The 22,921-nt window shown below is 33.6% G+C and overlaps 1 protein-coding gene across 5 annotated transcripts; it reads right to left on the bottom strand.

Annotated features, from left to right (window-relative positions):
* Window positions 1–632: 632 nt before the first annotated feature.
* LOC105333330 (protein inturned) lies at window positions 633–17,894 on the bottom strand. 5 transcript variants are annotated; one of them, XM_066076771.1, is made up of 19 exons: window positions 17,769–17,894; window positions 13,411–13,649; window positions 8,531–9,198; window positions 8,256–8,338; window positions 7,648–8,069; window positions 7,305–7,394; window positions 7,122–7,199; window positions 6,846–7,023; window positions 6,652–6,708; window positions 6,421–6,483; window positions 6,082–6,300; window positions 5,831–5,988; window positions 5,498–5,622; window positions 4,798–4,875; window positions 3,937–4,082; window positions 3,631–3,716; window positions 3,090–3,279; window positions 2,640–2,773; window positions 633–2,013 (listed from the first exon to the last, which is right to left on the bottom strand). In XM_066076771.1, exons 1-19 carry the CDS (start codon window positions 17,829–17,831, stop codon window positions 1,914–1,916), a joined length of 3,177 nt encoding a protein of 1,058 aa, XP_065932843.1. In that variant the 5' UTR covers window positions 17,832–17,894; the 3' UTR covers window positions 633–1,913. The 5 variants fall into 5 exon arrangements, with proteins under 5 accessions (XP_065932843.1, XP_019924831.2, XP_019924834.2 ...); XM_020069272.3 differs by having other exon boundaries at window positions 17,632–17,860; XM_020069275.3 differs by lacking the exons at window positions 13,411–13,649; window positions 17,769–17,894 and adding exons at window positions 9,908–9,977; window positions 10,728–10,862.
* Between the last annotated feature and the right edge of the window lie 5,027 nt (window positions 17,895–22,921).

Here is a 22,921-nt window from a genome sequence, read left to right as displayed (position 1 = left end):
TTGATTTGATGAATTCGTTTAATTGATCACAATAGCCTGACGCAAACTGTGTCATATTGATCTCATATATCAGTTTTGTCTTTGTGCAAGGGCTTTTAATAAACAGTTTCATTGAACTTGCACAATATTTTATCAACAATTATGTAGAGCATGCAACTATTGACGTCACAAATATGAAAGCTGCTGCACTGCTTTTACAAAGCATAAGTACACAGGGACTGCAGAGTGAATTAATATATCATTTCAACATTCTAAGACTAATGAAAATATAACAAAAATATTGTTTTAACTCACTTAATGTTTATTCATTGTTATTATTCAATACTTTTTAAAGCAAAACAAAATGATAGTCATATAAAAAAATATACACATAACTTATCATCAAACAATAATAAATAAAGAGATTGCAGAGTACAAACAGTGAACGATACTGATAATACTTCATTGCTGGTACTGTGGTGTACATGGTATTACATGAAGTTACAAATAACATGGATAAATAGGGTCTGACATACAGAACACTGTGACATATATGTACACACATATTTTACAGGATAAGTTAACCTGACCACATACAACGCTGTGACATTATATGCACACACATGAAAAGTTGTAACATCATCTTTATATCCATGTTTTTGTAAGATCAGAATCTAGAAAATGTAAATGCGTTTTCAAACTATTTCCAGAGTAATCATTGGGTTTTTTTTATCTTATTTTCTATCCTCAAATCTTGAAGAGATTGAGGAAAATGCAAAACTAGATATTCATCACAAGTCAAGTAAAACTTTCTTTTCATCACATTTTTATCAGGTCTCTTTCACATTTATAAAATGTATACAATTTTTTCAAACCTGTTTTTATGTCAAAAGATATCAAATCAACAAAATTTATCATATAAAAAAATATATTTAATATTAAATGTGATATCCACTAATACATGTATTTAAGAAACTATGTTATAAAAGTTACAAAAATTAATCACAAAAAACTGTAAATTAAAATTTGAGAAAGTTATTTAAAATTATTTGTACAAAGAAGACCACCCCCCCCCCCCCCTCTATTCTGACCCCCTTGAAACAAAACAAACAATAAAGAAGCAAACAAGTTCCATTTAAAGAAATGAACCCTGTATAAAACCCTTGAGCTATCCTGGCCGTCTCATATTTGGGTCACTATATAATGGATTTCCACTCAAAGTACAGTATGAATGAAAGACAAGATTTCAAGAAATACATCCTCAAAAAATTCAGAATAGGGATATCCTAATACATGTGTAGTTAGTACATGTAATTGAAGTTTTTAAGGAGAGAATTACACTATATAAGAGTACCGGTGTATATTACTTATTTAGATTAATGTCGAAAATAAAAAGTATAAATTCCACATTTTTCTTCAAAAAAGTTTTTAATTAATTCAGGTTCAGAAGAAATTTTGATAAAACTTAGAAAACACATAATGAAAAATACAAATAGTAGCACCGTCAATTTGTATGACCTTAGAATACGAAAAAAGAAAGTAAAATGAATATCAAACATGGTTACCACAGTCATTATATATATTAAATATATCACAATAAAAATGAGATTGTGTCCCCAGAATTAAATCTGATAATGATTCAATGGCAGACTTTTCATGGTTACAGATAAATAAGAAACGATCTCACAATCTTCCACCCTCAGTCCTTAAATTTCGTCTACAAATATTGTAAATCATTGTTTTGTGTAGTAAATGCTACAAGTATAATTTTGAACCTTGTGTCATATTTTTGTCTCGCCTCTTTAAATGGATATATTCTGTCACTTTCCCCATGGCAAGAAAGAATTTGTAATATACTGTAAAGAACAAGATACTTCCTTACAAAAACATCTTGATTAAAAATGATATGGCACGCTCGCTATTTTCCTCTACTGTCAAGTACCAAAGCCGACTCTGAAGGCCATCTCTATGGCTGACTGTGGGATAGACTCATGGAAGCACACAAACATCTCCTTCTCATGTCTCAACTGTCGACTGAAAACAAAAAACGAATCTATAGACGCTTGAGAACAATGTATATGAGTATCAGAGCTATTAATAGTAAAATACAGTATGAGAGCGTATCATGTTCCTGGTTACACCCCTCCTTATGGTATCTCATACATTTAGATATGAAAAGTCTTTTGGTTTTGCTAATTACAGGTAGTATAAAATGACCCTTTTATCTCTAAATCAAAATTGATCAAGTAAGTTGCCAATAACTACAGGAAAAATTTATCAATTATGTTAAGAATTACACAATAAATTTACATCAGTTTAAAATTTAAAACCACCACCCCCCTTCCCCCGAAAAAATTGACTTGTTTACAAAAGCTCTGTTTTTAAATGACAGGAAAGTAAATATTGCAACATCTACATCTTATTTCTGTGTTTTAGACTGAAATCTTATATAAAATAATGTAAACAAATGAGTTCCGTGTCCACAGAAAGCACTAGAGTTAGCAACACTAGAAAATCTCTTCAAACTACAGATGTTATCTAAAAATACTTTAATTTACACCATACATATTACCACACTGACTCTTATGCAATGATTACATTATAAAACACGACAAAAATTCAGATAAACATGTATAAACATGTAACAATGGAATGCCTACCCCACAACCCAGTATAACAGAGCCACTGGTGGTCTCTTGTTCTCCTGCGGCTGTGTGTATCTAAACAACACAGCATGTTCCTGATGGTCCACTGCATGTACCCTCCTCTTCATGTTTTTGTGATTCAGTTTAATCTAAGATTTAAAAAATCATAAATTTATAAAGAGCCCAATAAATGCATGTTCATCCATACAAACTTTTAACAAAAGGTTATTATAGGGTCCGAAATTCATTTTATGCAAATTTTCATTTTAAAAAAATTATTACATTGAAATACGGCGTATATGTACTTTTTATATTTATCAATTCTTAGTTCAAACAAAATGATAAGTTTCTGCATAATCTGTTTTTGCTTTAATTTTTCTGAATAAATATGCTAACCCTTCCATTACACCAAAATCGTCTTAAAAGGGGTTTCTCATTTTATTTCAAACTTGATTTAAGACTTACAGGATGTGTTGAGGTTCTGTGGAATGAATTGCGTATTTGTAGGCAGCTCTTGTAGAAGTTGGTGAGGACTTGGCTCTGTAGATGCCCTTGGGAGGCCGCCAGGGCCTGGGGGGAGGGGGAAATGACAATTCCCTCCAGACCATCAAACTGGATCAGGTGAAACAGGGTGTTCTGACTCCCTCTGGTGACCCTGTATAATAGATTCATACTTTATAGAACAAAGAGAGACTATTCAATCTGTTTAAACCTTAAAATATACTATACAGGTAACAGGGTATTTTGTCACATATACACTAGAGCGGAAACAATATTTTAAGGCTTACCGGGTAAATCAACATAAATTCTTAATTTTTTTCACCTCTAAATATAAAAAGAAGAGGGGTTATTCAATGGTAAAAAGACATTTCAATTTTATGTATCAAAATTTGTCTCAAATAACTCTAATTGATATACAGTACAAAGATATTTGTAAGGATATAAATTCAGACTTGAGTGCAATTTAGATTATTTCTCTGAATAGACAAAATAAAGGGCCCCTCACCTGATCACTTTCTGTGGTTCTAAATTGATTGCACTGTTAATACTGTTGACTTCAAAAACTGACCCAGACTTGCTGCCCAACTTTCCCTGTAACAAATTCCAGAGTTTGAAAATTACATTATATATACATGCACAAAACACATTTTGAAAATCTTCGGTAACTTTCTCTGTGTCTATTAAATTTCAAAATCCAAAATGGGAAACAAAATATACATGTTCAACAGAATGATTTTATTATCATCAAAATACTAGTTTGCATATTTTATATACTGCTGAAACAGCTGATTTGAATTAGTCAATGGAGTACCTTATTTTGGGGACCAGAGCTGCTCCCGCTCCCTGCTGAGTCATTGGAGCCATAAGACAACCGACTTCCATGTCGTTTCATGGTTGGAGTGGATACATCATTTGTAGACCCACCCTTGTAATGATCTGGTGAGTCTTCTGGAATTCCTTAAACAAGCACACAAAAATCCAGTTTTAGAAAAGAGTAAAGCAAAAAGCATCTGAAATATCAATTACATGTATTTTCAATAAATCATCCAACAATTCCTATTACAGATATAGCAAGCAATATAGCAAGTAAAAATTATTCTTTACTGTGAAGAAATAACCCTTAAAAATTCCAAAGCACCTACAGATAATGGACAGTCAAATTCAGTGTTAGTTCTTAATTTGGAGACCATTACTCTTTCATTGCATTGTGTTGGTTCAAATCTGTCCATTTTTTAAAAATCAGCTTAAAATATGTTCAAATTTGCAGAAATTCAATTAGTTTTACACTACTCAATACATAAATATAATCAATGTTTCAAGTAAAAGATAAGGTTATGACATTTGTAGATATTATCACAGCATCTTTCCTGTTATTATTGCAAGCCAATGGATCAAATACCGGTAAAGAGGAATGGATGAAAAATTCTTAACTTGATAAAATGGGTACCTGCAGTTAAAACAAATTCTGCATACATGAAAATTCTTGCCCCATTTGTCCTCATTTTTACTGAGGAATTTTAACCAGGACAAATGCAAAAGAGTAAATTATCTCTCTTGAAACACAATTGTGCTGGAGCATTTGTTAAATATTTCACAAATAAGAATTAAAAATTTCAAAATAAAATGATGGTAAAAATTACCCTGTATACAGCATGAAAATTAAGACACTCACCAGATAGACTTTCGTTATTTGGAGAGAGTGGCCACTTAAATAGGATAGAGTATGTGGGTGACAGAATGGGCGTGGCAGCTGGTAAAGCAAGACACAAGGTCAGACACACAGATACTGGCAAACAGTGCTTAAAGTACTGTAAATCACTTTGTGTTCATAAGAACTGGATAAAAATCCTCTCATTAAGTTCTTATCCATAACTTATTAAGCTTGGAGTTTAAACTGATGACAGAAAGATATACAATATATCAAATTACATGTACAAGTTTTTGTGTAAAATGAAGATGATAAACTCAGTAGAATATGAAGCCTTGAGAAACCAAAGTGATTCACAATACAAGGTCTGGCAGAGTATACATAACTGGCTGATCAATTACTCAAGTAAAGTGAAGTGCACACATAAGAGTGAATTTAGGTAGACAGGTTGAATTCATAAATCTCATTTCCTGGACTAAAAGATTTATTAATATTTTTTCAATAAAACTATTAAAAGCTTTTAAAAATACATCAATAAACTGATGTTTCCTAAATGTTACTGGCTTTGAAGCAATTCTTTATGTAGAAACAGGTCAAAGCTCTGCAGTGTATGTTTTAAAGCAATGAAAGCAATTTTTACAATTCATTATAATATTTTTCTCATCTTAAATACTTTAGCTACTTTAGCTAATATAATATGAATGATACACTGCGGATAGCTTACGATTCTTTGGGGAGTCTTGTACTTTGGTCGGACTGATGAACGAATTCTCTTCCTTCTTTGATTTGACACCTTGCAGCATTGAATCGGCACTGACTAATGTTGGACCACAAGGGTCTGCTGACAATCTGATAAAACACAAAATCTTATTACAAGGCTCTTAAATACAGCACATCCATAATGGGTAATGGTTATTCCGATATATTGTTTCTTTTGTAAAATGAAGCAATACACTGGTGGGTGGAGGTGTTAACTTGAAGCTCATTCTGTAGATACAACATAATGATTATTTTTGCTTTTTGTGTAGTAAAATGTAGTAATAGTTAACGATCCTACCTTTTCTCACAGGACTGGGCAATTGCCACATCATCAGTTTCAAACTGTAGAAGCGTGGCTTTAGCCTGACTAACATAGAAAGGATCTGGAGAGAGGGGAATATTCCGTGACTTTGTACATCCTCCCATCTCCAATAAAGTTGCCAGAAGGAAATGTTTCTGTAAAAACAGATTTATAATCCTTAGATTGATCCAATACTCATTTATGAAGCCTCAGAGCAATTTTTAATTGTCCATATTAAATCTAATTACCATTCCCACTAAGAGAAGGAACCAGTGCCCGGTAGGTTCCGTATACCCTGGGGGTGAGGCCTCCCTACTGTGAAATCTACGAGTGGGAAACATTTCCCTCCAAATCACTAGGTCCTCCACACTTTTCTTTGCCATCAGCTGAAGCAGGCTGTGGTATTTAATGAACAAGTGGATGTCTTGGAAGTCAGAGGCTGGGAGATGGTTACACAGGAGGTATTCCTAAGAAAACACCAAGAAAAATCACAACTCATGTACATGTACATGTATTATAAAATTCTTTGCATCAAAGGTACAGCGTTCAGAACATGTATTTCTTTAAAAAAAACCACCTCTTCATACCTTATAATACAGACATGTTCCAAGAACATTGAAAGCCCTTCTATCAAAAAGCTCATCTTCTTCCTGTAAAAATCACATTCCATTTTTTGATAAATTATCAAATAAATTTGTATGTCAAGCAATAAGATTTTTTCTCTGTGCACTGTTTTATGTGGTTGAATATAATGAAGTAAAGAGAAGAATCCATATGCAGTTATCTGCAACACTACATCAAGTGAAGAAATGTTTTACCATAAACTCATCAAAATCAGCAGCTTCAAATTCACTCAATATTTCATCACAAAGAAGCTGTAAAAAGACCATATAAACATAATTATTGAAAGAAAAAGTTTTTACCATTTTGATAATACATGTACATGTTTACCAAAGAAGCTAAGATTTGTCTATAACATTGAAATTAAAAAGGTATAGCTATAGACACTTACCATATTTTCCTGAGAAAGACTAAGACTCTGGGCTCCAGATATTGACTCATAGAATACCTGGCCTGAAACATTGGAGTTTGGTCCGTGTAGTATGATGTCTGGGTTTTGAAGTACTGTATGAAGAGTAAGAGAAAACAGCTGATCTAGCTGGGCTCGGAATTTTGGTGATCGGAATGCACTGAAACATAAGAGCCATCATAAGTTTTATGCAGACACCATTAAAACTGTTGAGTACATGCTTACATAATAAATTTATAATAGTGATTAAAAAATTACCTGACTACTGATCCAAACAATACTTTTAATAGTCTGTGCAATTCTGTCATGACAACCTCACTAAATGCTAATGGAACCCTGAAAGATTCACACACATTTCTCAATACATATGTAATGTAGGAAAATATTTTGATTGCGTATGGAGAAATAAACATTAGAATTTTTTTTAGAAGTGTTTCTTACCTGGAGTGGGGGAAGCCCATTAAAAATAAGTCCTGGCCTTCTCTAATGAACACTACATGGATTAGTTCTCCTTTATGACTGACAGTACAGCTATACGGTAAAAAAAATGTGACAGTTTTATACAAATGTACTGTAAACCTACGAGAACTATTTGCAATGTTTGCAAATACTTCTAGGTCACATATATTTCTCATTAGCAACACAACTTATGATAGTTAACATATGATATTAAACATTTGTTTACTTTTACAGTATCTTACAAAGTAGAAATTAACATCTAATAAACATTTTTAAAATCAATGGACATGAGTACTGATAAAGAAATAAAAGCCATAATGAATACCATTTAACATTGTTTCCAGTGACATCAGGGACAATTCCACACAGAGTCAGAAAAAGACCCCTGACATCCACCAGTTTGTTTTCAAGGTCACACGGAAACTGATACACAATGTCCTCCTTATTATTGCCATCTGATGACTCATCAGATTCACGCGAGTCTAAAGTCAAGTACAAAACCGCACAAAGAATGTTCTTCAAGAAAGAGTACAGTCTGGATTTGTCTTCACCGGACACTAACTGGAGAATGTTCTCCCCGAGCTGAGGATGGTGTTTCTTTTTGGGCTGATGGGGAGATGTGGGGACTACGGTACAGGTGCTGACTTTGTGGGGGTAGGTCTTTGGAGGTAGAGGTGGGGGAATTCTAGAAGAGGGTGGGTTCTTATCTGGTCCTATCACCACAGGAAGCTGGAAGGTTAGTTTCACCTACAAAAAATAATACCAAACAAATTAATATTAGGCGATGGCTTACATTACAAACAAATCAATCAATAATAGCCAATATAAGATATATGGACAAAAATTTAGTCTCTATTTCTCCTACTTAATCTCAACTGCTTAATGTTTTATGATAAGTTTCACAAATCTCCATGACACATAAATAGAACTTACTGCTCTGCTGGAGATAGATCTAAATATTTCATCCAGGTTCACCCATGTTATTTCAATGTCATTCAGACAAACCAACATGTCTCCTGTAATTCAAATGTATATCATATTACTAGTAAATTATCATTAAACATTAGCTATAAGCTGTGTAATTATTCTTCATTTACTTTATATTTACAAAACTATGCTGACAGCATAACTGTGGTCTAACCAGCACATTTCATAAGCTTACAGAAAAGACAGAAAATGTCCTAGCTATAAAGAGTTTAAAGATTTACCTCTAAAAATCTGAGCAGATTGCTTGGCAGGACTGGCCTGTAAAACATCTTGAACAATGATCTTCCTTTCTCTCGCGAGTTTTTCTAATGTATTCCCATTAAGCATGGGCTGGGAAGTTCTATGGTTATACTGACACAAGACAATACCAAACAGCTTCTCACACAGAATTATCCCCGACTTATCACTGGAAGAGCAGTTCCTTAGGTTCGGCATCAAATAAACATGTTTAATCTTATCCTCACTTTGTGGACAGGAAGAACTCGAAACCTGGCCGTTACTCAACTTTTTATGCGAGTCACTTTCAGGAAGATTTTCTGAATTGAAATCATTCTCTTTCAATATGGTCTGATCACTAAACAAAATCTTAGGTTTGAAATGTTTATAACCAGTGCCTGTCACCTGAACTTCAAATTTACTTGAATGTGGGTCATATGTGGAGTTCTTTGAAACTAAAGGCTGGTTATTATTCTCAAGATGTACATGGTTGCCATTGTTTGTTTCCTCTGTATTCACTGGCTGTGAACGATCTCTGTGATGACCGGAGGACCTTTCTGGTACATTCACTCTCTGCTGGTTCTTGCTTTGACTTTTGCTGTCTTCTTTCACATCCACATAAAACAGATCTCCTTGTTTGTGGACATATGGCTCCCAATTGTCAGGACACTTGCTGAAATTCCAAGAAATAATTTAAGTGTTAAACAAACTAAATCTTGATTCAAAAGATGCAAGAAAATCACGTTACATAATTTCATGTCGTTATATTTAGATTTTCTATATACTTTCATTTTCAAGACGTAAAAAGAAAACAACATTTAACAAATAAGGATGTAATGCTGTAAAGTACTCTGTAAAAAAATTATCTTTATACACATAAATAATGAAATGAGCAAGTTTAAATGTTTAGTGATGAATGATTTATAATATATATAACAAGAAAGTTGGTCCAGTCCATAACAAAACATGCATCCTGGGCACTTGTACCATAACCACAGTGGGTGTAATTTCAGCATGCATAACAATTAATTAAACACCAAATAAACAACAAAATGTTCCCAAGTGGGATGTGAATATACCGGGTATTTCAACCATTGATTGTCACTAATACAAAATCTTGGCATTGGGAATACATGTTGTTAAACACTCAGAGAAAGGGCAACTCTTCAGACATCTTTTCAAGAATGGTTTTGAATATCAAGTGCTTTGATTAATAATTAAGTATCTAAAAATATCAATATCATATAATACGGGTACATGCTTTCCCTTTTGTCATTGCACAACACATATCTAATGAAACCACGAACCCTAACAAAAACATTAAAACATTTTGTGATCAGGTGAAAAGAAACCTGAACATCTACAAATTGACTCTTTATTACTTGTCTCTAAAAGCACTCAGTGCAAAAACACGTCCTGAACCCACTGGTTGAACTCTCTCAAGGCATTGCTCTAAATAGGATTTGGAAAAAAAAAGAAATCTAATATCAATACTTTATTAGGCATTCAAAACACATGTCATTACACGTAGTGATTTAGGCATATACCTTCTAAGTTTAAAGACAATTAAAGTGATATTTTTTGAGATGTTAAAGTAAAAATTTTGTATGCACAATATATGCTATTTCTAGTCTAAAAATGCACAAATGAAATAATAGATGCATCACAGGTGTGCATGTAATAAAAAGTGAAAGGAATCACTATTCTAAAGCATTTTTTTGCACATTTTTAACTTGGTACATGCATGGGCACATATTAGGGGTCCCCATTTCTTTAAAAATCCATCAACAAGTTTGAAACATTACAAATATCAATCTTGGTAATGGTGATACATGTGATGATGTTAAGCCTAATGGTGTTTTACTTTTGAAACCTCCTTCAAAAGTCGCTTCATATTAATACTGGCCTAGAACCAAATCTCTTTAAGTACCATTTCTCACCGAGGCATTTTTACTTCGTTTTATCAAAACATAAATTAATATACAAAAAATGATGTAACAATGCACTGGAGAGGAATGATACTCAACGAGATAAAATTGGTCTTAGGCCAATATAGTTTGTCAAATAGTCTGGAACATGTTACACGTACATAATAAATATCAGAACATCGTATTTTTCGTTGTAAACCATTTAATTTGTTTATCTAAAACCAAAAAATAAAAATGAAATTATCACTTTGTACAAAAAAAAACAAAAATATACTTCGATATTCGAGCAGGTGCCCTCTGTTGTTGAATCGCACTTGATTCTTCGCTTGACTTAGTGAAGTTGTTGGTTCCGACGTTGTTTCTGTGTATTTTTTCATTTCCAGGATCATAAAATGGTTTGAAATTAGAATTAAATGCCATATCAAACCACGAAAATCAAGAATATTCACATGTTTAATAGACAATCTTCTGTTATTGTCTGTACAAGTCCTCCATTTTGTTTACATCCGGGCATCTTAAAAAATATGTGGGTTACGTGACTCCAAATACAAAAGAGATCTTTAAAGAAATGTAACTCTTACATTTCGGATTATCTTTCTTTGGTTTCCTCTTAGAATACGTATATCTACGGTTACGTATTTAAACACATGTATTTAATAGACATATACTGAGTAACGATATATGTCTATGATTATTTCAAGTAAATGTAATTTTGATTGATAGTGGGTCAGTTTCAAAATCAGTTATCTTTTTAAAACTTAAGCTATTTCATTTAATTTCATTTTTTTTCCCATGTAAAGTGACATTTTTAATTTTGAAAATCAGCAATCTTTCTTAATTTTTTACATGTTAAAATTTTAAACAATATGCGACATGTGCTTTGAAGAAAAGACCCAAAGATTAAAAAATATCAACAAACATTATCGTAATAACATAGATATTTTTTATCAAAGAACAATATAAAAATGTATTAAATATTTTTGAACATTATCACGTCAATATTAACAGGGACGTTGTCATTCTCCATTTTTGTGCATTAGTCAACAGGAAATTCCGAACTATATGTACAAAATGTTTTAAGTGAAGTTTTTAAAATTTCAGTTAATCCGATAAAGAGAAAGAGAAAGAGTGACCCTCTACCACTACATCCCCCCCCCCCCCCCCAAAAAAAAAGAGGAAAATTTGAATAAGTTCAAGAGCTTACATCCGTCTTTGGACAACAAAATCGTATTCAAGAAGTTTCTTAAAATTCTTTTGCATAAACTTTTAGGATAAAATTTCACTTAAGGTCAAGATCTAGTAAATGGTTCCAGAGTCTCTTTCTAATGCTAGAACCATTATGACGTCATGATTGATCTGATGAATCTTTTCCCGTATTTTACGACTTTGAAGGAATTATGTGGAAAATAAAACAATATTTTGACATTCTATTTTTAATAACGGGAAAAGTAATCCCGGTACCCATATTCAATTTGACATCATTTTAAAGAGGTGGTCAAGAGCTTGTTTAATGCCGTTTTTGGAGAGACTGTAGGCAATCTAGATATATTTCATTAGTCAAAAAGGGACACAACTCTGAGATTTGTTACTTTTATCCTTCATGTTTCATAGAAAATGGTTGTTTAAAACATGATTTTTCATTGTGTTTAGCAAAATTTTTAGCCCCGGTACACCCTATGAAACAAAGATATTGTTATAAAGCATCATTAAAAGAATTAATATCTTGAATTTCATAAACCTGTAGGCACCTTTCATTTACTAGATCTTGACCTTAAATGAAGTTTTTAGAATGTAATAAGGAAACCAGTTGGTACAGTATAAAAAAAATCCACATAGTTGCATTTATCAACATATCAAATATGACACTAATCAATTGCTCGTAAAAATTTTCACCTTTTGAAATATTTGCTACATATTAACTGCAACATTAGCTTAACTGTGTTGGCATTCTTTGCCAGTAAGGACATACTAGGTATATCTTTTCCACAGCCGTATAACATAATCTCAGTTACGTTACAATAAAGCGCAACAATGACGTCATCATGAAAATCATATATAGAAGTATTCTATAAACAGGATGGAAACCAAATGAATCGCAATAGAAACAATGGCAATCATATCCATATAGAAAATGATTGAAAAATGACTGATAGATTGATTGATTGATGCCAATGACTGCAAGACAGGAACTAAAATATCGACAAACAAGAGGAGAATATATGATCGAAAATTGGATGTCCTCTGTTAGATTTGCCAAGAAGGTAGAGACGCATCATAGGTTCTGGTCATCGTCATCGAATCAAATGCGATAGTACAGTATAATAAAATTCACATCAGACGATCTGGCGGAGAAGTAAGTATCCTTTCTATATATACCTCTATATAAACACTGCGCTTGTTCCAACAAACCTTCACATTGTGTATATACTACACGCACGACAATTATACCGGCGATCAAAAAGAAGTACCTAAATATCTTGGAACTTTTGGAAAGTTGTTCCTTTTACTATACTGCAAGTCAAGTGTCTTGGTAAGGCAAGAAAGAAAGGCGAAAAGCTCCCGGGGGCTCCTTTTATGTAGTCTATGCACTCAAGACCACAACTTGGAACAAAATCACGTGTTCCTTTGATCGACTTAGGGGGATTCCACATAGCTGTTTACACAACCAAGGGGGTGTCAGCACTTGGGGCGAAAATCTACTCAGCTCATCGGGCGAGTGGTCGTCTTGAAGTGGGGTCACCGTAAGATCTAACTTGACCCCTGACCTTTGAGTTATCTAATGCACATTACGATGTTGATTCATCATGCAAGTGTACACATAACCCGTCAAAGAAATTATCTATCATTATTTATCTACTCTTAGACACACACACCGTGGAAGTGAGCGACAGATTACACAATAGGGACACGAGAGAAAGAGCAAACAAGAAATATACCCGTGTGCGAGGATTATATACCTGTGTGATAAAATACTTCTAATTCCATCGAAATCGTCAAGTTTATCCCTCTTCCTGCTCCTGTATATAGGCAATGCCGACACTCCAAACATCCCGCTCTTAAAACGTTTGGTAGTTGGTCCCTTTTGCACAACATCAGAAATGATTTCAAGGAAAGTCATACATGTATTCATTTGACGTTCTTTCATTCCCCTTCCAATCTTCGTTGATTTGTTTGAAGTTCTGTATTTTTTTTCTTTCTACAAAACAAATTGTAATTTTTCGGAAATCAGACTAGAACAAATTGAAAGTTATTGTTTGCTTCAAAAGGAATGATAAGACGTTCGTTCCATTTCCAATCTCGTTTGACTGCAATGTAGCAACCATTGATAGCATTCCATTGTGCGTGATTCAATCTATTATTTCAAAAGAATACGCAAAAAAATATTCTGCAAGGACGTTTGGAGTGTTCTTGTAATTAATTTGGGTCTAATTTTCTGTGCGGTATTCAAAGCTGATAGTCAACCAGTCGCTGCCTATCTTCATAAGATATATATGGAGAGTGGAAAATAAAGCAAAATGACTTTATTCAGTGCACCTGGAATTGTAAAATTCTTTTGAATTACCGTTGAGATATGCACATCAACTCCATTCCTTTGGCAATTGTAGAACACATAATATATTCATGATAGTGTGTCATATTTAAGGAATCGCCTACATAATGTTTAGGTGCAATCATACTCAATCTCTAATTCTTCATGCAAACATTGGGGTTTAAATTATACGATATGAATTATTAAAGAGAGTAATCAAAGGCCAAATTTATTTAACGATTGGAATGATAATATGAAATTAACCCCGTTTTACCATATTTTAATGGACACCGGAAAAGTTCTGGAAATAGAGTTTCTCGTTTTTCGATATGAATATGAAATTTGACATCGAGGCCCAGTTTTACCCTGGGTCTTGCGAAAGACGTTGCCAGTGATGATTAATTGCCGTTAATAAGTGAATGAAGTTAAAGAAAGATCAGTCTAAAATCACAAACTTTGACAAAACGGCACCCCCAGCTCGATAATCGCTGCATACAAACACCGTGTTTGTTGCTTGTTTTCCAGACTGTATGCATTCTTGGTTTTGTGCAAATCAAAGAAACGCAAATCACGAGCTAAGGTGTTTTTAGGGGGAGAGAAGAATTCGACCAATAGAACGTGTCGTCTTACAGGTATACCCTACTGTCGGATTAAATACTTATAGCCGCAAAGCTGATCGACGATTGTCATTTTTAATCTCGATAAGTGATTTCCATTGTGCGATATTGCCATGTAATTGCTCTAATGATTTTGTACCCAACAGAGCGGATGTCAGAAGAGCTAACTGTCGATCAAAAAGTGTAACCTTCGTGGCTAAAGGGAGCACACGACAGAAATTTGCACATTACTGCCAGATAAAAGTATTTCCAGGGCGATAATATCTCGAAAATTGAAAGTTTGATAGATTATTAAATCAGTTTAATGGACATGACGGTTTCCCCCTGTCATTCTAAATCACTGCCAGTAACACGACAGAAGGAGCGGAGAAACCAGAACAACAAATCGAGCGAGGCAACATTCACGATGACGTCACGATAACCAAACCGCGGCTTTCGTTAATTCTTACCTTAATAAAGTAAACTGCAGATTCTGACTTTGGCAAAAACACACAAACTCGCCGGCTCTTAGTAGCTCGCTGTCTTATAATATTTTTTTTTATCTGTACACAGACAGGAAGCTTCTTTCAAGTTCTTTGTATTGTACGTCGCCTGAGATAGCATCATAATTTTTCTTAATTAAAATTTTCTCGCAGTGATAGCCTTTCAGCTAGCTATTGATACAAGAATCGATTTCTTAAATGAAAGGTTTGCATTCACTGTCAAGACAACAGCCTCTTTTGTTTCAGGAAATGTGTATGCATATTGTAGGACGTTACGGTTCGGAAAGCAAAGAGAGTCCCCACCAATACAAAGGTGCAAAGGGAAGTGCAAAAGACGACGAAGATGGCGTTATACAGAGAATATATTGTTCACTGTAGGGTTCTAAAGTAACATAATCAAATACAATGCATTGATATACTTATATAAATGCACCAAACTACATCAAGTATAAGTTCTAAAAACAAAGAAAAAAAGTTGTGCCCTTAAATGAATCGACACCCCTTTTAAATATTCTGATATAACGATGTTTTCATTTGTCGATGAATTTAAGCTTTTCAAATACATTCAACTTTCATTCACCTCGAACTGGATTATTGATTGGAATATTTGCTGAACATTAAAAAGAGAATAACTACCCGTGATATTAATTTTAAGTATAGGTGATATTTGTCAAAGTTGTTTATGTTGTTACAGACGATCACGCCTTTTTGTATGGAATTATTTTCTATCGGTCGCGGAAGGATATCATTTTATCCATCGGAGAATGCTCCTGACACGGGGATCGCTAATCACCCAATTTAGATAATAAGTTGAATGCAAAGTAATGAGTGAAAAGGAAATTCATGATATCAGAAAACGATAAAAAGGCGTGCAAGTAACCGAGGATAGTAAACACAATTTTGACGAGTTTTCAATAATCGTTAAAAAAAATTGTGAGAGAGAGAGAGAGAGAGAGAGAGAGAGAGAGAGAGAGAGAGAGAGAGCACATTTGATGAAAAAATCTCATAAGAAAATATAATATCTTGAAATGTACGTGAAAATGTGTATCCAAGGTAGGGGTTGATTTTAAACATTGTTGTTTATAAAACCAACGCGAAGCTGACGTTTCTAATAGGCAATTAACGATAGAGAAACTTCATGATTGCAATTTCTTAAGGCATTTCACAACAATAAAACAAAATAGAAAAAAAAATCTGTAAGAATTCAAAATACGCCCACCCTTTATCAAATTTCCCTGTAATTCCTCTTAATATGAACAAATTGGATATTAAAGTTTGTTTCGCGCTATATTTATGACAGAAAATGAAGTCGGAGTATAACAACCTTCCATTCTCCAGACCGTCAACAATAGCTTGTCCTTGATTTGAGGCGACAACGGTTTTAAATTTAGGGAGGAAACATGAGTGTCTGATTGTTATGGGGTAGTCGTAAACTAAATCTGACAGATTTCAAGCAGCTTGTGATTTTTTCGGCATTTTTCTATGCCTTTTAATCTAACCCTTCAGATTCTGTAATTTGAAACGTTCCAACTTCCACATAACTACATGTACATTTGTACACCCAACCGTGATGGTATCTACATTCGGGAATGAAAAAAAACCTTCATCATTGTTTAGCAAACCGATTGTTCAATATATGATAAATAATCATCCTGGCTATTTATATATGTAGATAATAGAGAAGGACTTCGTCTTTAGAGATCTAGTAACTGGAACTTTTCATGTTGCTGACCCCATATCAAATTATCCCCTCTTCAGTGAATATATAAATGTAAATATCAGATATATATGCGAAATTTACTTTATCTAAATTTGCTGTGTTATCTGACAAAAAGATCAAAACAAGATATGATACCATCAGACTATCTAGATGGGTTCATTCACTATTACCTTTTAATATTTCTTCTTCCGGGACGGGTATTCCATAAGCTATTGGTGTATATAGTAAACAAGTAGAAAATGCTTTTAGTTTTATAAATAAAAAATCTTTAGAAATCTTATTTTTTTTCTGCCAAAAGACAAGATGTGTTTTTTAAACTCCGTGTCCTTGAAATTAAAAAAAAAACCAGCATAAAATTTCATTTGACATTGAACCAATATAAATAACCTTTATCCTTTAGTGGTACTGATATCTGACCATGAACCTTTTTTTACCTGTACTGTAATATTCCCAAAGTAAGTTGCCGAGACACACGGATTAAGTCAACAACATCCCCCCCCCCCCTCATAGATTTTTGATTTCGGGGGAATACTTTCCTGACCCCATGTCTTTCAATCTTTTGAATTACTATTACAAACTGTAATATGTCATACAAGAATCATAAAATGCAACTGAAACTTCCAAAGCAATTTAAATAGTACACTTTCAATTTTAGAATGATTTTAAATTAAAAGTATTTATAAAATGCAATAATTTTTAAAAATCGACTTATATATTTTAGAACTTGAGAGACATCCTCTCGTAAACACTCTGCTCGTATTAAAATGATCTGAAATCGTAGCATGCTTTTATTAACATATGAAGGGTGTCTGTTCGATAAAATACCTTACCTTTTGTCGGGGATTTCAATTACAGATTTAGTCAGACATAATTTATATCAAAAGTTCCAATATCTCCCGCAATGTCTTCGTAATATTAGTGAACAGTATACTGACAAGCTTCATTTGTCTCCCCTTGTCACCGATACCTTATTGTTCAGACACAGATTCTCGCCTCTGCTTGCATCCAGCTCTAATCCAACCCGATCCATAAATTCACACCGACGGGAAACAAATTGAGAGATACACAATTGCGTACAAGACAAGAAGTAATCTTAGTATAAGAACTTGCCATGTTTTTGTATAATTTGTCTTTAAATGTTTAATAATAAGGATTTTAGCGGACAATCTTGTTAAGTTTGGTACTTGTAATCCCTTGACACTGTGTGATTTCAGAAGAAGAAAGGGACTACTTGAACGTTTTTGTTACACGGAGATTACTCCATTTGTCCGCCTGGTGGGAGTAAATCCGATTATTGTCTACTTAATCACACAATATTAAAGAATCATGAAATTAATCTACCAAAACAACAAAGAACAGTTATTTAAAGAATTTTTTGTATTTCGGTACTTCATTGGAAAATAATAAAAAAGTCGCGAATGAAATTGTAATTTGAAAACTCTTCTTGACTTTATTTTCGATCAGAAGTATGTACTTTTCTTGTCTCTGGATAAAAAGAAAATCTGAATATACACCATGTCAAGTTTACGAAGTGTTCATATTGGTCGTGTATAACTATTCTATGCTTCCAAGTTCCTCTCCAGTGATGCCATTCGTACGGGCGAATTGCATTAATTCCAAAATTAATTAAAACCTGAGAGTAACAATTTTCCCGGTCAAACCCTTCTTCCTGAGAACAATGTTGTCTCATTGTGGCCTATGTGTACACAGAGCACTCAATATAGAACTTGACAAGGCCATGTAAATGAACTACATGGATTTGAATGGGGGAGGGAGTTAGGGTATTTGGTTTCCAATGTTGTGATATGTTGCACCGACTGTTCATCGCCAGATAATAGATTATTCATCAAAACTCTCATAATCCGTACCCTAGTCCCAATCAGCGGTTGTAACGAGAGGCAGCAGGTCATTGTAATAATCTTCTTCTCAAAAATAGAATGTTTTCATTGTTGCACAAAGCTGGTTCAACAAGGCAATCTGGAGAGAGCATGCTCTATTTCATTACCAATTTGTGATTGGAAATCTAGATCTAGCTCTCTGCTAGTGTCACCGAGGACGATCCCAATCGGGCACTTGTTGCCGTCTATGGAAATAATATGGATTGTTCTCCAAGATAAAAATTGTTTTGCATGTGTTCCCAATTGTACAGGGAAATAGATTGTGACAAAAGGTTGTTAAATGCTTTACAAGCGAAACATGCGCTTCGTAGACACAATTGTTCAGGATAACCACCAAAAAATGACGACCAATAACTGAAGCTCAATAGAAAGTGCTTTATTTATCAGAAAAAAAGAATGATATCTGAAATATGATTAGAAAATGTAGTCATATTACAAAGCTCAGACCCAGTGTCGGTTGTAACCAAAACAAAGGGAAGACAACAAGCAAAGATGACAAAACATAGCAATTGCAAAATCAGGAAAAATTACCCTGGGTGGTTTTTTTGTCGGTTTCTGGAAGTATTCGGGATTATGTAAATGACCCATGACGGTAAAACCGATATATGTCCAGAATCTCTTGCTACAGAAGCCCCGGTACATTTTTTACCTATACTTTACAGAAAAGATGCTCATTTCCTCGTCGGACATAAAAACTTCTCAATAAGCTTCTAAATTATAAGAAGACGGTGTAGATATACTTTACCAATCGAAAAAAACTGTGTTTCATATGTGTAACCAATTACATGTTGTTCATCACAAAAATAATAAGTGCAAACAATTCAGAAATGTCTGGAATAAAATTGGTCCTGATTCTTTTGAAATTCATGACTTATCTAATTTTAATAATTGGTGATGCGATATTTTCGTGGAAAATCTGCGGAAGCGACTCTGTCTACGCAAGATTACCGGAGTGAATAGCAATTGTGTTTGCTGGAGAACAATATAATTATAGAAGATGCATGAAAACTAAATATATGACATCATGAAAAGGTTGGATTTTGATGAGATTAAAATGAAAGAAACATGTGATTTTTTGACACATTGAAGCGATTTTATTTCTTTTTCATGTCCTTTAAGATTTATTACGACGATCATAAAATTAACTAATGATGCAGTTTGTCACTGTAACATTGATAATTGTGCATACCAAAGCTATCATAATCTTCGTTTTCCTTTTAAAGATTAATTGAAGGCCTTAAAGGTACAAGTATTTGTAATGTGCCAAGGTCTCAAGAAATATATTCATGTTGTGTAGATATATAAGCTAGAAAAAAGTCTCGTTCGTTTGTATACGAACTAAAGTTCTCCGTGAATAATGTAATCAACTAGGTCCTGCTGAGACTGATAGTGTTTACTTGTGCTCACAGTCCAGCGAAAAGGTTCATGATTGAAAAATAAATTCTAGTTTTTCTTATCAATTGACCGATCTCTCTGAGATTGTGTAGAAAGATTATAAATGTGACTGACTAAACAAATAATATTACAATTTTTGATAGCATAATTTTTGTTACACGAATCTGCTCGAAATTGTGCATAAAAGTTTGATTTGACATTTTGCTCTAACCTGGCGTCTTGAATGCTGCAAGCAATTTTGACGAGTATTCATTCTGGTTAAAATATTGTGAAAATGAAATGTAAATTTTGATATACAGACTTTTGACTTTTGAAAAGTGTTTAGAATGATCAGCATTGAGCAAATACACCGAGTATTTGTTCAAAGCAAATTGCTCATCTGAACGGAAAATCTCATAGATTCCATTCTAGAAATGATTAATCTGCACTCTTCCCGAGATGCATTCTTTTTCCTCATAGTAATTTTTGCAACGCACGTTTTTTCGTGTTCTCCAATGCAATAAACTGCTTTAAACATTTACAGTGCTGTAGGGAAATTTTTTATCTCCGATTATTGCTACATGTAAGCATTACATAAGTTCAATTTTAGAATTTCGTTGACATTATTATTGGATAATTCAAACATAATTCTAACTTGCCTCTTTTGTAAATGTCTTTTTCATGTTTATTATTCATAAATACCTTTTTTTTTTTTTTTTACTTTCGAATAATGATAGATGATGATGTCAATAATAACGTCTTATAAATAAGTCCTTGTAACTAAGGATGTGTGTTAAAGATGTCATCGTAACCAACGGTGTAAACTGTTAACTTTTTACGGTACAAATGCACGAATCCGGATTTGACACAAAAGTAGTTTGGTATCATTGCTTTAAAAGCTGTATTCCGGTATCTCGACAAAAAAAACCAATTTCGTCGAGATCGAGGACTATAAGGACATGTAATTTTAGAATATTAAAAAATGTAGTTTTTTTAAATATACATTATTTTCATTTTTTTTTTCAGCTGGATCAAAAATATAAAGCGTGTACAGATAGATAATGCTTCTACTATACAGACTTGATAACTTTTCTTTTCCAAGGTACATGTATTTAAATATGCAGTGGGTGTGAACTAGCCAGTCAACAAGAATGCTTCTTTTTCAGTCATATCGCAGAAGTACATTATTTTCTTTTGAGAAGAAGGAGTACATATATCAAAGATAAGGCTGAGATTTGTATACATTTCAGCCAATTGGTTTAAGAAAACACAAATACAACTGATAATGTGGATTTAAAGTGCAGCACACAGAATTAATTATACACACAACATTGAAATGCACCGTGTCTTGCAACCCTGGGTCTTTAGAAAACTCTTTTTTGTCAACCCATCCTTTCTAAAGACAGCGAAAGTAATCATTTGCTCCAACGAGGAGTGACAAACTCTTCTATTCTTGTCAAAGACTATTTTATTTATTTTTATATCAATCTATACTTAGTCTATATATTAAGGTGAAATAACTTCAATTTAATATATTGTATTGATCTCAGTCAATATACTTGTTTGAAATCTGACACTGTTCAGCCTTTTGAGAGCTTAGGACACCGATGATTAAGATATACGCTCATAATGAGCTATAATAAGAAATGCCAAGCCCAGGCAGAATAATCGGCTGAGAAGAGGGGAACGTGAGTCGCTATTGTGTGAGTATTGACATTATGTTGCCAATTGGTGGAAAATTGAATAAAAAAGACAAACTTTTAAACCAATTATTAGCTATTCTTGGGCAACAATTCGTCTCATTTTGGAAGGTCTACGTGATTAAACGGTGGTTACTTACAGCAGCTGGTAGCTGTCTGTTTTGTTCCCATGGTTTCTAGCTTGAACCTCACAGATACTGTCCCAGATATTCAAGAAAGGTAGATGTCATGTGATTTCAAGTGGTGCGTGCGCACCAGGTTAATTAAGGAAGTACAAATTTATATACATAGGCAATGTGATAACGAATTGTTTAAGAGCATTAACGTTGAATAGTTCTTATTTCTTGTAATGATATCAACACCGAAAATCAAAATGTCGAACGATTTCACACACATCAGATGAAGATGATTCAACACCTAAAATTATACGTAAAATATTGTTTATATGTATTTTGAAGAACAATATTGTATCTTATACATTTAATATCGTCTCCCCTCGAGTGCCCCATTTCAGTTATAAAATGATATCTACGACGAAGGCGGGGACAGTTTGAACCATGTGTTATTATATAAATAGTGCCTGTTTGGGAGGGTAACAGTTGAAATTGACACCCCGAGGAAACCATTTTCAATCGACGCGAAGCGGAGGTTGACAATGGTTTTCGAGGGGTGTCAATTTCAACTGTTATCCTCCCAAACAGGCACTATTTGTTTTATTATATTGAATGTCTTAATTTTAGAGAATTTTTATATTGCTTTTATATAGAAATGACGTGGATTCTACGGCGAACCGTACGCACATAATTTACGCGCATGTAACAATTCGTTTTATTATACTTTCATATTAAATACTGAAATCTGATTGGTTTAGACGCAGTTGATAATCCGTTCTATTACCCTCAGCATTAGCAACACACTTAGCAACGGGTAACACAACGAATTGTTACATGCGCGTAAATCATGCGCGTACGGTTCGCCGTAGAATTCATGTCATTTCTATATATTCTCTAAAATTAAGACATTCAGTATAATAAAATAGATAGTGCCTGTTTGGGAGGATAACAGTTGAAATTAACAAATTTTTGATCGTTTGAGGTTAGAAAATACATTCCATTTTTCTATACATAAGAGGATGTTCTGTATGAATT

The sequence above is a fragment of the Magallana gigas genome, chromosome 2, assembly GCF_963853765.1.
Source record: "Magallana gigas chromosome 2, xbMagGiga1.1, whole genome shotgun sequence".
Taxonomy (NCBI): Eukaryota; Metazoa; Mollusca; class Bivalvia; order Ostreida; family Ostreidae; genus Magallana; species Magallana gigas.
Note: the sequence above shows the minus strand (reverse complement) of the source record. Positions and strands in the feature narration are given on the sequence as shown.